General features: G+C 38.1%; 2 protein-coding genes and 1 non-coding gene across 5 annotated transcripts; all 3 read left to right on the plus strand.

Moving 5' to 3' along the window:
• The first annotated feature begins 367 nt into the window (after positions 1 to 367).
• LOC114729129 (histidine kinase 3) lies at positions 368 to 6,960 on the plus strand. 3 transcript variants are annotated; one of them, XR_003738713.1, is made up of 11 exons: positions 1,117 to 1,602; positions 1,745 to 2,026; positions 2,319 to 2,488; positions 2,697 to 2,909; positions 3,237 to 3,423; positions 3,509 to 3,560; positions 3,680 to 3,909; positions 4,004 to 4,102; positions 4,474 to 5,588; positions 5,745 to 6,217; positions 6,365 to 6,960. XR_003738713.1 is itself a non-coding variant. In XM_028916092.1 (10 exons), exons 1-10 carry the CDS (start codon positions 1,117 to 1,119, stop codon positions 6,001 to 6,003), a joined length of 3,093 nt encoding a protein of 1,030 aa, XP_028771925.1. In that variant the 5' UTR covers positions 368 to 1,116; the 3' UTR covers positions 6,004 to 6,960. The 3 variants fall into 3 exon arrangements, 1 of the variants encoding a protein (XP_028771925.1); XR_003738712.1 differs by having other exon boundaries at positions 5,745 to 6,105; XM_028916092.1 differs by having other exon boundaries at positions 368 to 1,602; positions 5,745 to 6,960.
• A 3,569-nt stretch (positions 6,961 to 10,529) lies between these two features.
• Positions 10,530 to 10,611, plus strand: TRNAS-UGA (transfer RNA serine (anticodon UGA)). Its single transcript has one exon. It is a non-coding gene; the product is annotated as a tRNA-Ser (tRNA).
• A 259-nt stretch (positions 10,612 to 10,870) lies between these two features.
• LOC114729140 (nuclear transport factor 2B) lies at positions 10,871 to 13,516 on the plus strand. Its single transcript, XM_028916107.1, has 2 exons — positions 10,871 to 11,271; positions 13,112 to 13,516. Exons 1-2 carry the CDS (start codon positions 10,975 to 10,977, stop codon positions 13,184 to 13,186), a joined length of 372 nt encoding a protein of 123 aa, XP_028771940.1. The 5' UTR covers positions 10,871 to 10,974; the 3' UTR covers positions 13,187 to 13,516.
• The last annotated feature ends 178 nt before the right edge of the window (positions 13,517 to 13,694 follow it).

The raw sequence follows: 13,694 nt of genomic DNA on the forward strand, positions 1-13,694 counted from the left end.
AAATACTATCTTGAAAAAAAAACATAAATATGAGAGACAAAATGGATTGGAATCTTATAATTAGGACCAAACTAAAAATTAAACGGAGTTTTATATTAAGAATCGTAATGTATAGTTGAAAAAGATTTACAGGATGGTTTTAGTAAACAGGTTAAGGTACATTTGAATAATAAATTTTGCAATTTCTCAACCATTTGTTGTTTTAAATGTAATTTTTATTTATTTATTATCAATCATCGATCATCATCGATGGTTAAAATATTACTTATGACCCTATCATTCCTTATTGTTATTTACTTTTTTAAGTGGAGAGTTTGAATACAGATAATGGCCTTTGCAACAAATCTATTTTACCACCATGTTCTTCTAGTTCTACCCAAACTTCTCTCGTAGACTCACTTCCTCTTTACATGTCCGTGAATTGGTTGCTTTTAGCTTCATTTTCCCTCACATCAGCTATCACACGGTGCTCTTTGATCTTTCTAGTGCTACTTTGCGTAAATCCTTACTGGGTTGCTTACCGGTGGTTCAGTAAAACCTTCAGCAATCGGGAGCTTCTGTTGGGTTTAGGAATTTGAGGAAGCTAGATTTCTCTCGTTTTGTGATGATAATTTCAGATTTGATTACTACGATAGAATCTTTATGGGTAACTTCTGGCCTCTTTTTTCTGTTCTGCGTCTTGGTTGGTAGCTGACAGGATAACATCAATTTCTGTTTAGAATTAGAAACTCAGAATCTTGGGCGATTCTTTGATTCTTTAAGGGCTATTTGAGTTTCTTATCTGCCTCAAATTTCTGTATTCCCTTTGCATTCTCAATTTGAGTCTATTCCGGTGGATAAGACAGCATCTTTTTAAAGCACATCTTTGTTTCCCCTTTGAAACCCACTTGTTTTCTGGGATTGAGAGGTGCTTAGCGTTGTTCTTGCCCAATTTTCCTGTTTCGATATCCACCTCTCGCAGTCACTGGTCGAGAATTCTGTTTACTAGCTTTAAACGGGCTAGATTCTCTGGATTTGACAGTGGTTCTCTCGCTAGACTACCTGGAATTAGCTCGAAGTCGTATCCAGTGCCTCCTGGAACTGTTTCTTGTTACCTTGTGTTGGTTACTGTTGTGGATGAGTTTGCTCTATGTAGTTGGATTTGGCCTAAAGTTGGGGCATCTACTTTTGGCGCTGTGTTGCTGGATTGTATCAATCATATACATGAACTGGTTCAACAACGGAGGAATTATGGAAACCGAGGTTGGTTTTCTTGGTGGCGGCGGCAAGATGTGGCTCAAGTGGTGGGATAAGATCTCAGGCAATAGTCGTAAAATTCATCAACACTACTACCAGTGTATTGGGTCCAAGAAAGTTCGGAGAACTCTGTGGAGAAAGCTTTTGCTGATATGGGTACTGGGCTGGGTCGTGGTATCTTTTTGGATCTTCCTCTTCATGACCTTGCAAGCTACTGAGAAGAGGAAAGAGACTCTGGCAAGCATGTGTGATGAAAGGGCTAGGATGCTTCAGGATCAGTTTAATGTTAGTATGAACCATATCCAAGCCATGTCAATACTCATCTCAACCTTCCACCATGCCAAGTCCCCTTCTGCCATCGATCAGGTAACTAGATCTCAATTCACTATCTCCCAGTTCACTACCAGTGATTAACATGGTTAATTGAGCGTAAGCCGGGGTAAGATCTGGTGTTTTTCTTTGTCTTTGTGAGGAAATCATTCTAAACTCTAACTTTAAAAACCCACAGAGAACATTTGCTAGGTACACAGAGCGAACTGCTTTTGAGAGGCCCCTTACTAGTGGTGTTGCTTATGCTGTGAGGGTGCTTCATTCTGAAAGGGAACAATTCGAGAAGCAACAAGGTTGGACCATTAAGAGGATGGATACCCTTGAGCAGAACCCCATTCATGAGGATGACTATGCCCCTGAGGCATTGGAGCCTTCCCCAGTTCGAGAAGAATATGCTCCTGTCGTTTTTGCACAGGAAACCATTTCCCATGTCATTTCTGTTGATGTGCTGTCCGGAAAGGTGGGTTTCTTTTGCATCTTCTCTGATAATGTTTCTGAAGCGTTTGTTAAATTTGTGTTTTTACGTGTCAAAAGTACACTTAAACCATTCCACGTTTAATGCTCCCTCCCATTTTGCCAGGGCTCATTTTCTTTTGGTATTGCTTATTTCAGTGGGACTACTTTTTTGGAAAATAATAATATGCATGAATAATCTCTGTTTTCGTGAATTTCACTCAGCTACTCCTTTTTTCAATTACATCTATGTCGACTACATTTTGAGTTATGAGTCTTACTGGCTTCGTCATGAACAGGAAGATCGTGAAAATGTTTTGCGTGCTAGAGAGTTAGGGAAAGGAGTTTTAACTGCTCCTTTTAGGCTGCTCAAAACAAATCATCTTGGAGTTATCCTCACCTTTGCAGTTTACAACACAGATCTTCCATCAAATGCAACCCCAAATGAAAGGATTCAAGCAACAAATGGGTACGTGTGAATTTAAGAACTTATTGGGATCTGACGTTGTTAAATTTTTGAACATCAACATAGCTTATTTTCATTGGTAAGTTTAGTTCTGAAGTAACTAAGCTGCTTTGCTGGGTGACTTATTTTTGCTTTAAAATTCAGTGAATACACAATTCATGCATGCTGTTTATGTTAGGGAGAGCTTTAACGTTTAGCCACTGTTTTGCAGGTATCTTGGTGGCGTCTTTGATATTGAGTCATTGGTTGAAAAATTACTTCAACAACTAGCTAGCAAGCAAACTGTGATTGTTAATGTGTATGATACTACTAATCATACCCACCCTATTCCAATGTATGGTTCAAACGTATCAGATGATGGATTCTATCATGTTAGTTCCCTGAACTTTGGAGATCCTTTTCGGAAGCATGAGATGCACTGCAGGTAACGGATACGATGCACAAGGAGTCTGATGTCTTTATAACTTCTTGCTCTCAGGCATAGTTTTTAGCATGATGATGCTTCTTTAGAATTTAAAAAAATTATATCCAGTGTGACGAGATTAACCCACATAAGATGATGTGAGATTCTTGAGTCTCATGAGGTTTTGCCATTAGCACTACCAAACTGTGTGTGTGTTGTTTTTTTTTTTTAATTTTGCTGTTCCCTTTTTTTCAGGGTTTGCTAGTCTCAATGTCTAACTTATTTGTTTATTGCAATAATTGAAATGTGGAAGTCATCTAAATATATGAACTATGGATTCTGGCACAGGTTCAAACAGAAACCTCCATGGCCCTGGTTGGCAATAGCCACATCAATTGGCATCCTTGTTATTGCGCTCCTTGTAGGTCATATTTTTCATGCTACTGTGAATCGAATTGCTAAGGTGGAGGATGATTACCGTGAGATGATGGAACTTAAAAAACGAGCCGAGGCAGCTGATGTTGCAAAATCCCAGGTTTGTGATCCCATTTTCTTTGTAACAACTCAAGGCTTCATATTTGTACTGTTTGAGGAGGACTAACCAAATATTGATGCTGCAGTTTCTGGCCACCGTTTCTCATGAGATCCGAACGCCAATGAATGGTGTTCTTGGTAAGTAGCTAAAAACTCTTTCTTAGACTTGTCTTAAATTGCCAAGGTTCCAAATGAACATCAGACAAATTGAAGCTTCTGATTCGAGTACTGACCTCACTCTAAAATTGAACATCCAGGAATGTTGCACTTGCTTATGGACACAGATCTAGATGTAACACAGAAAGAATATGTCAGAACTGCACAGGGTAGTGGAAGAGCTCTAGTGTCGCTTATAAATGAGGTTTTGGACCAGGCAAAGATTGAATCTGGTAAGCTTGAGCTTGAGGCAGTGCTATTTGACATACGAGCAGTTTTGGATGATGTGTTGTCACTATTCTCTGAGAAATCTCAAGAGAAGGGAGTAGAGGTAATAATCTTTTTTTTTTTTTTGGCTTTCTGTGGTTGAACTTTCTTCACGTTGTTAGTCAGCTCTTCCTGATTTCTTTTTTTTGGAAGAACAGTTGGCAGCGTATGTCTCAGATAAGGTTCCTGAACAGCTTGTGGGTGATCCAGGAAGGTTTCGGCAAATAATTACAAATCTCATGGGCAATTCAATTAAGGTATGTCTTGGCTGTACCAAAAGAAAATTTATAGAGAGAAGAAAATATGCATCATTAGATTTTATCAAACTTCTTCGCATTTTTTGTTTTGCAGAAAATTGCTTCCCTGTTATAATGTAAAGTTATTCTGGTACCTTGGTTTTTTTTTTTTCAAAAAGAAGTGTCCTATTCCTCATGGGATAAAATGGGTGGAATGAAATTTATTTAGAGATCTACCATAGTCATTTCCTAATCAGTTAATATAATTTCATAAAATATTTTAAAAAATGAACTTGCTTTTCCGTTGTTCCAGCCAACTGTAGTTATCAGCTAAAGTGAGAAGTGTTTTTTCACAGCTCATAATGGAATCTGATTTGGTAATTCTTTGGCAGTTCACAGAGAAAGGGCACATATTTGTCACTGTCCATCTTATTGAGGAAGTTGTCAATTCAATCGAAGTTGCAACATCAAAGAATACCCTGAGTGGCTTTCCTGTTGCTGATAGATGTCAAAGTTGGAAAGGATTCAATTCTGTCAGTCAAGAAGGACCTCTGGGTTCTTTCTCATCTTCCTCCTCTGATCGCATTACTCTCATTGTATCTGTTGAAGATACAGGCGAAGGAATTCCTCAAGAAGCCCAATCCCGCATCTTTACCCCATTCATGCAGGTTGGTCCGTCTGTCTCCAGGAAACATGGGGGAACAGGCATTGGGCTGAGCATCAGCAAGTGCCTGGTTGGCCTCATGCACGGGGAAATTGGATTTGTGAGCTTTCCAAAGATTGGATCTACTTTCACATTTACTGCTGTCTTCACCAATGAATCCCCTATTTCAACTGAGGGTCAAACTCAGCAAATTAACAACCAACCTCACCTTGCATCCTCAGAATTTCAGGGCATGACCGCACTTGTTATAGACCCTAAACCTGTCAGAGCTAAAGTGTTGAGATATCACATTAAACGGCTTGGCATTCATGTTGAAATAGCTTCGGATTTAAATCAAGGTTTGTCTGTCATAAGCAATGTCGATATGATCTTAGTTGAACACGAAGTCTGGGATAGAGATTCTGGTGTTTCATCTCAGTTTATCAGTAACGTGAGGAAAATTGATCGTAGGGTTCCTCCAAATCTGTTCGTTCTTGTTAATTCTAGTAGCTCTTCCAGAACAAGTTCCATAACATTTGGTGTCAATAGTCCAACTGTCATTGTAAAACCTCTGAGAGCAAGCATGCTTGCTGCTACATTACAGCGAGCCATGGGTGTGGGGAACAGGGGGAATCCTCGAAATGGGGAGCTTCCAAGTTTGTCTCTCCGCCATCTTTTGCGTGGGAGAAAAATCCTTATTGTAGACGACAATAGTGTGAACCGAACAGTGGCAGCTGGTGCTTTAAAAAAGTATGGAGCTGATGTGGTCTGTGTTAACAGTGGACAAGATGCCATCTCTATGCTGGAGCCGCCCCATCAATTTGATGCCTGTTTTATGGATATTCAAATGCCAGAAATGGATGGGTATGCAACAACAGAACTGTTTCTTAGTAGATGTGACTTTGTAATTAAACTGAAAATATTGATTGTCTATCCTCTAATTTTATTACTTTTACAATGAATGATAATACAATATTTAACTTTTACATTATTTGCTAATGTAAAACCTTGTTTCAACAGGTTTGAAGCTACCAGGAGGATTCGGGAGATGGAACGTGTAAGCAGAGGAGAACTGCCTGTAAACAGAGGAGAAGTCCCTGTGGAGACCTTGGAGAATAATTCAAACTGCCACATGCCCATTTTGGCTATGACTGCAGACGTGATTCAGGCAACGCATGAGGAATGCCTAAGGTGTGGAATGGATGGATATGTTTCGAAACCATTTGAAGCTGAGCAGCTTTATCGGGAAGTTTCACGGTGTTTCCAATCCACTTCATGAGAGAATAACATTCAGAAAATCAGACGATTTGCAATGGACGCATTGCTGCCTGTTTTCCAGGACACTTACAAGCCTGTAAATAGTTTCAGAAGTTTCCTGACAGTAAGTTCTCCATTTACCCAATGATGGCCAATGAAAACTATAGTTCTCTACATTGAAAGTTTGATGGTTTTCTTCCACAAGAGACTGAAGAAAGCAAACTGACGGAAAGAGGGTGAAGCAATTGATTGTTTGTGGGAAAAAAGAGTGACAATCCTGAACTGTGGAATGGACTGCCCTGCATTTTTAATCATCTGTTCCATTGTCTTTTTGATGTGCATGAAGATTCATGGCTTAAAATTTGCTTTTTCCTTCGTGGCAGGGAGTGTACATAGGAGCCAAAGTTTGATTGATTGAAATTGAGTTTGAATTGGTGGTTGTTGTGGTATGGAAACCTGTTGGTTCTCCCTTGTGCTTCCATTGAGCACAAGGTCCACGGAGAATCGAGGAATCGGGTCGGGTGTAAAATACCGGGGAATACAGGTTCTGGGGGTCACATCTTGAGCGTGTCATAATAAAAAATGACAGTTCTTTTGGGGAGTCTCTGTCCTGGGAGTTCTGATGTATGTGTATATTTATTAGCAGTGATCAATTAGCTTCTGATCAACAGAGGAGTGGAAGATTCATGATCATGACTCTATTCAGTTGCTCTTAACACAGCCGGAGTTTCCATCCCTCGCTGTATATTAGTTGAGTAAATCGACCTTTTCTGGGGTCAATCTGTAAATTCTCAGTTTCAAAATCCCTCTGAATTTGTTCTCTTGCTTTTTGACTAACAGTATCATTCTGATGAGCAACAAGCTTAGGGAGATGCCGTACAGACAACCATCATTATTATTATGTATATTTCATTTTCACGTGCCACTAGCAACGGCATGTTGCAAACAGTTGAGGTGAATGAAAAGCCCTTTTAACTTATCTTTACGTGTAATCAACGTGGGTGATAACTTTTTATTTTTCCAAGCTTTTGTTTGGATGGAAATGGAGGGAAATAAATTGAGAATGAGGGGAAAAAAGCTATGAAAATGATCTGGTTTTACGCGAAATTGGTATGAAAGTAAACCCTCGATCCGCCTGCCTTTTTTTTTTTTTTGAGCAGCACCTTGATCCGCTTGTTAAGCTTGATTCTGGGTTGTCATCCAAACGGATACTGATTATACGCAGCATCACTTATTATTATGGTTTGTTATAAATTTTATATTTTATAATGAATATTGATTGATGCTATAGAAATATCACTTCTGGACTCCGTTCCTATTTATGAGCCAGTAGAAGTTTTTTTAAAAGTTATAAATATAAAAGATATATTGTCTCTCAAATTTATAATTTTTTTTTCCAAAGTCTCCTTGCATATGTTATAAAATATTCATTAATGCTGTGTTTGGCTCAACGGAGGGAAAGAAAAGGGAGGGATTTTAATGAAGGGAAGGGGATGAAAAGAAAGAGGAGGGTAGAGATTTTTTTTTTTTTGGCTAAAGCATAAGTATCTTCTTATTGAAGGCAATCCTATTTGAAGCATTGTCGGGCACTAAATGTGGGCATCTCTCCCAGCGGGGATTCGAACCTTGGTTCGTCACATTGTGAGGGACTAGCCTCTTCCGCTAGACCTAACCCCTGTTGTTGGAGGGTAGGGATTTTAATAAAAAGGAGAGAGAAGGAGAGAAATTTTAATGATATCTTGTTTGGTTTGGAAGGGGAGGGGAGGAAAGCTAATCAAAATTTGACTATTTTAACCTTATAAAATTAAAATGAATTTTTTCACTTTTCTATTTTGCCAAGATATAAATATGTATAATACAATTTACCAACTTTGACTTGCTATAATAAAAATTATTTATGACTATTTATTATTTGAAGCTTAGAAGAAGATGACGATTGATAAACTCAATTGTGCCGCGGCAGCTTCTTGGGGTGTGGGCATAGTAGATTAGGGCGTAGAAAAATAAGAGGGTTGAAAACTCCAAAAGGTAAGAGATGAATTAAAATATTTTATTCAGGTTAATTTGGGAATATAAAATTTTATCTCTCATCTCTCCTTGAAAAATTATATTTTTGGAGGGGAGGCTAGAAGAGAAGGAGAACCTCTTCCCTGTTTAAAAATTATCTCAACCAAATGAGGAGAAGGAAGCAACTCCCTTCTCTTCCTTAAAAAATATACCAGCCAAAGAAGAGGAGAGGCTTCCCCTTCCTTCCCTTTCAAAAAAAACCCATATCAAACAAAGCGTAAGAGGTAGTTTCCAATGAAAAATAATTAAATAGATACTTTAGAAAAATCAAAACTTTTTTTTTTAATAAATGACTAACTTCATAGTGCATCGTCTTATTTTTAAGTAAATCTTGATTACTAGTTATATGATCCATAATCAACAATTCACAGAACATGGTGATGTACATTAGTTTTGAGAGCAAGGATTGTTTTATTTGTGGGGGTAATATGACCTAAAGCTATTGTCTCCCCTTGGGAATCATGTTTCTCCGGAGTTTTTCTAAGCAATTCTACCTCATCTTTGTTCAAATCTGCTTCATTTTTGCCTTCAGTAGTTCCCTAGTATAATCTGGTCTCTTTCTTACCCGTTTTTGGAGGTTCACCATGTAATTTTCAATGAACTTGTCAAATATGCCCTTCTAATAGTGGTCACACCACTCGCTTTGCTTGGATTTGTCTTGAAATTGGGGTGATCCCTTTTGATAGTAATGCATTGGGTTGCACTTCGCTAGGATCTGGAGGTGAGCTTCCTTTGACTTTCTTCATTCCCAAGTATGAAGAAAACTTCACGTGAAAGTGGAAAATCATTCATACTTATATTTTCTTTCTTACTTCTTCGAACGCAACATCTAGACCAAGGAGAAACTTAAAATTCTTTTCTCTTCTTTTATTTTCTTCACATCCATGGCTGCATCTCCAGGATACCTCCACGCATACTTGTTATACATGTAAAGTTGCTGTCACTTAACAAACAAGTTAGGGTGGCATTGAATAACAGAGACTATTCTTCTTAAAATCATGAAGAAAACTCCATTACAAGAACTGTAGCTCTATTTTTTGATGGAGGTGAACATGCCTCTCGCTACCTCCCACGCCTGTTGAGCCGGTTAGAAGAAGGAAAAATGGCTGCTTATGTCGGTGGTCATTGAGGTGATCAACCAGCACCATCGAATCCTGTGCCTCCCAACTAGCAAATTCGGTATTAGTGACATTTGACTTCTGTAGCTGTACTTGCCTTTTCCTATAACATAAGCAAATGCTGGTTGCCCACTAAATGCAGTTTTGCCTATTCATTTAGGATGGTGATGGAAAATGGGGTTGCAGCAATCAAGCCGAATGGTGTGTTCGGTATCAATCCCTAGTTCCCTTAATCGTCGGTGTTAAGGGCCCTGTAGTATTGAGGCTAAAACTGAACTGAATTATGTTTATGGAACTGAAGCTATGGTATTATGAGAATTGTTTGATGTAAAGATTATCTCCTCCGGTCCTTATTATAAGACCCCATGACTTTTATTTGGTCCTAATTATAAGACCCCAATCCATTTTGTCTCTTATATTTATACATTTTTTCCCAAGATAATCCTTCTAATAATGATAGTTTTAGCCAATATACTTAATTAGCAAGGATATTTTAGGAATGACAACACTTATTTCTAAGTTGGTTATTTATTATAAATAACCAACTTAACTTACTTCCTTAATCTCCTCAAATAAGTCAATTGGGTCTTATAATTAGGACCGAAGGAGTATATATCATGGAATACTGCTATTTAAATAGATACAAGGAACGGATAAGATCACTCGGAATTAGAATAATGAGTCGATATTCTAAAGATTTCAAACAGGAAAAGCTAATAAATCAGGGATAAGAATAAGAATTCAAACTAGGTGGGGACTAAACGTAGGTTATTAACCTCATGTTTTGAGCCCAAACACTAATAGGCTTCAAGCCACCTTTTGACTAATTGTCATTTACAAATTTTGTTTTGACTAATAGTTATTTATAAATTTTGTCTGACAATTTATTGTTCCTCGTTAACTACGTAATATACTGGTTTAATAATTAAAAACTACTCCTCTAATCCTTAAAATAAAACCTAATTATTGAGTTGATTTTGGTCCTATTTATCAATTTTTTCTAAATTGCCTTTAACTCTTTCAACCATAATCAAATAAATAAGGGAGAGAAAAACATATTATATTTCTTCTAATTAACTAACACATTTAATTTTTTTAATATAATGAAATTAGTTAAATAGGTCTTATATTAAGAGTAAGAGGAGTACTTTTTTAAAATTTTAAACTTGTTAAAATAAATAAATGAGGCCTTCTTACATCTTTTTTTTTTTTGACCGAAGGCCTTCTTACATCTTGAACCCGTATGAAAAATGATGAAAAATTTTCATAAGAAACGCATTTTTCATAACCCGAAGGATATATGGAGGAAGGCCAAAGACTGAATATATGTCTTGTATTAATAGAGTCCCACTCGCCTCACTCCGTCGATATGTCCGAGTGGTTAAGGAGACAGACTTGAAATCTGTTGGGCTCCGCCCGCGCAGGTTCGAACCCTGCTGTCGACGAGTTCGATTTTATTTTCGCCTCTTTTCTTTTCCGCCCCCAAAGGAGTCACAATATTTTTTCCCACTTTTTTTTTTTGGGCCATCAGTTTTTTCTCTTTTTTGACGATGATTGATGAGGACGATACATAATATAACAGCACGATAAGGGCGATATTATAATTAAAATTATCGCAATGATTAACTTTATAATTAATTAATTAATTAATGATTAAAGAATATAAAAACCCCTAGTTCATGCCCATGTCGTACTCGCTGGCGCCCACCCCTTGCATAGAGAGAGCAGTATAATCGCAGTGGGGCATATTTGGGAGATAGCGTGAGCGTTAAGCGCAGGACGGGAAGTGTGGAGGCGGTGATCGTCAGATGGATCCAGACGCTTTGGCCAAGGCATTCGTGGAGCACTACTACTCCACCTTCGACACCAACCGTGCCGGCCTCGCCAATCTCTATCAGGATGGCTCTATGTTGACCTTCGAAGGCCAGAAGATCCAAGGCTCTCAGAACATCGTTGCCAAGCTCACTAGTCTCCCCTTCCAGCAGTGCCAGCACAGCATCACCACCGTCGATTGCCAGCCCTCCGGCGTCAACGGCGGCATGCTTGTCTTCGTCAGCGGTAACCTCCAGCTTGCCGGTGAACAGCACGCCCTTAAGTTCAGCCAGGTTTGTTTCTCGCTTTGTTTCAGATTTCTCCCGTTAGGGTTTTTCATTTTGTTGTCATTTCTACTTGATCGGGTTGGGTCGGTTCCTGAATGGTCCGATTCGATTTTTTTTTTGGATACGATGATTCATGAATTTGTAGCCTGTGCCTGATCACTGTCGATATGTGTTTCCCGACTTATAAGTTTAGTCTCTCTTTTGGATAATTGTACTGGATCTACCCTAAATCATACTGTCCAGTCCTTCATATTAATCTGTCCTACACTTCTGGCTTATAGTTCTGGATCAGTTTTTGCTTGTGGTTACTTTATGCTGTTTGAGATCTAAAATTTTTCACTTGTATAGTTCCTTCCCCTGTTGTTACGTGTTACTCCTTGTTTTTCAGATAATTTGAAACTCGTTGTTTAATAACGCCATTTGATTTTGGTGGGATACGTCAGGGGCCATATATTGCTTTTAGTTATTGTTGCATTTTTGTTTGCTTGTTCCCTTTGTTCTCAGAATTGTTATGAATGGAACTAATGATGTGTGGGATTGTTATTGGATAGTATGTGGTCAGTGGAGCGTGGCTTATTGTGATAGAAGCTTTGGTGCACACTGCACAGTACACCGCAGCTGCTTTGGTGCACATAATTTTGTAATTCAACATTTGTAGAAAAGACAAGTAAATTAACCACACATATCGAAAGAACAGGCTGTACACCTTAGGCTCTGTTTGGTTTGAGGGTTGTTGAGGGGAGGGGATAAGTGTGTTTGGTTGGGAAAAATGGAGGGGAGGGGAGGGAAGAAGTTTGTCTTTTAGTGCTCCCCTCTCTTCTTTCTCCTCCCCTCCAAATTTGGGGTTTTTTTTTTGGGGGGGATATTATGTCTAATATTGACTAAACTATTCATACTAGCTTTTTAATATTCTAAGTTTGCCCCTCTTATTAGAAACCCTTTTCTCATTTCTTTCTCTTTTTAGTCACTAATGATATTTGATAATGATAATATAAAATTTCTATCATGGTAGTAATTTTTATCCTGGTGCATCCCAATAAATGTGGGTAATGAGAATAAATAAACTGATGGGAATAGATGGAATTTAGAAGAAAATAGGAGATGGAGCCATGGCATTAAAGAAGTAAGAGATGAAGGAACTAAAGGAGAGAGGGTGGGAAAAAATTGAAGAAGAAACAGGGAGAGGACCTGAAGACTTCTCCAAGAAGACTGTGAGAGAGGATATACAAAGTGAGTTGGCTATCGAGGGGCTGAAGTGTGCAAATAGAGGTTATTTAGTATTACTATTTATTTGTTTACATGCACTTTGGTGACCGATGTGTCTGATATATATATTTATATATATGTATGCATATCTTTCAGTAATGGATTATCATGCCAACTCTAGATGAATCATGTACTATCATGTTGAAGTGACTTGTGTGTCCTTTAACCGAAATGGGACCTGCATTAAGAATGTTTCAAGTATTTTTTAAATTCGACTCAAAATATTTTGCCTCTCTAGATGAATCATGTGATACTTGCTCTTGTGCTGGATATCAGCCTAGCACATCTGCAAGTATTGCATTCAGTCTCCATTTGGTGCTGCTAAATACTAATAGCAAATGGTGACAACTTTTGGCTGTGTTATAATCAATTTTTGTGTAGTTCTTTATCTATATCAATGAGTAGCCAATCTTTTTTGAATAGTTCAAATATGATTTGTTGGTATTTTATTTAAACTTAAGAGATATTTATTGTCCCAGAGCGTGTATCTCCTTCAGGCTTGTTCTCGTCTTTCTTCTTGTTTGCTAGTTCCTTAATTTCTGTATTTATTTATATTGACCAATTTCTCTTGTGCTTTCAGATGTTCCATTTGATACCAACCCCACAGGGAAGCTACTATGTGTTGAATGACGTATTCCGTTTGAATTACGCATGAAGGTAGACTGTGCGATGTGACCTGAAAGGCCATTGAAGAAGTTTGCCTGATAGGCTTCACTTTGGAGCTTGGGCACTTGAAATCGAAATGGGTCCTTTTTTTGGTTGTTTGTGTTGAACGCTTGTGTTCTATTTAGATATTTCTGTTTGATTTGTTAAAATATTTTTAAGGATAAATTGTTCTAGATACTTGGTACCTGATATTTTTATCTTTTATCTCCTTGTCTCATATATGAGATCCGGACCCAAAGTATTGGAATATTCTGCCTCTACCAAATTGGTTTATAATTATATATGGTGTTATTGATGTTTTCATTCTGCTTGATTGCTACAATTAAACCTTGATTTCCTTACTCAAGGGCAGTGCTTTGCTTGCGATGTATCAGTTTTCCCTATGGCATGAGTCCTTTGTTCCTAAATGTCAGAACATACTCCATTGCCAGCGTTGCAAAGTGGCTCACTAATGTGCTAATCAATAATGTGATAGATGAAGGTCGCGGGGCCTTTAT

The sequence above is a fragment of the Neltuma alba genome, unplaced genomic scaffold (genome assembly GCF_004799145.2).
Source record: "Neltuma alba isolate B1F8T4 unplaced genomic scaffold, ASM479914v2 tig00012607_pilon, whole genome shotgun sequence".
NCBI lineage: Eukaryota > Viridiplantae > Streptophyta > Magnoliopsida > Fabales > Fabaceae > Neltuma > Neltuma alba.

Excerpts from the sequence above, each read along its gene's own strand:
- LOC114729129 (XM_028916092.1), top strand. The coding sequence starts at position 1,117 with ATGAGTTTGCTCTATGTAGTTGGATTTGGCCTAAAGTTGGGGCATCTA. Across the intron at positions 1,603-1,744 it reads CCCCTTCTGCCATCGATCAG|AGAACATTTGCTAGGTACAC; the intron begins GTAACTAGATCT and ends AAAAACCCACAG. Across the intron at positions 2,910-3,236 it reads AAGCATGAGATGCACTGCAG|GTTCAAACAGAAACCTCCAT; the intron begins GTAACGGATACG and ends ATTCTGGCACAG.
- LOC114729140 (XM_028916107.1), top strand. The coding sequence starts at position 10,975 with ATGGATCCAGACGCTTTGGCCAAGGCATTCGTGGAGCACTACTACTCC. Across the intron at positions 11,272-13,111 it reads ACGCCCTTAAGTTCAGCCAG|ATGTTCCATTTGATACCAAC; the intron begins GTTTGTTTCTCG and ends TTGTGCTTTCAG.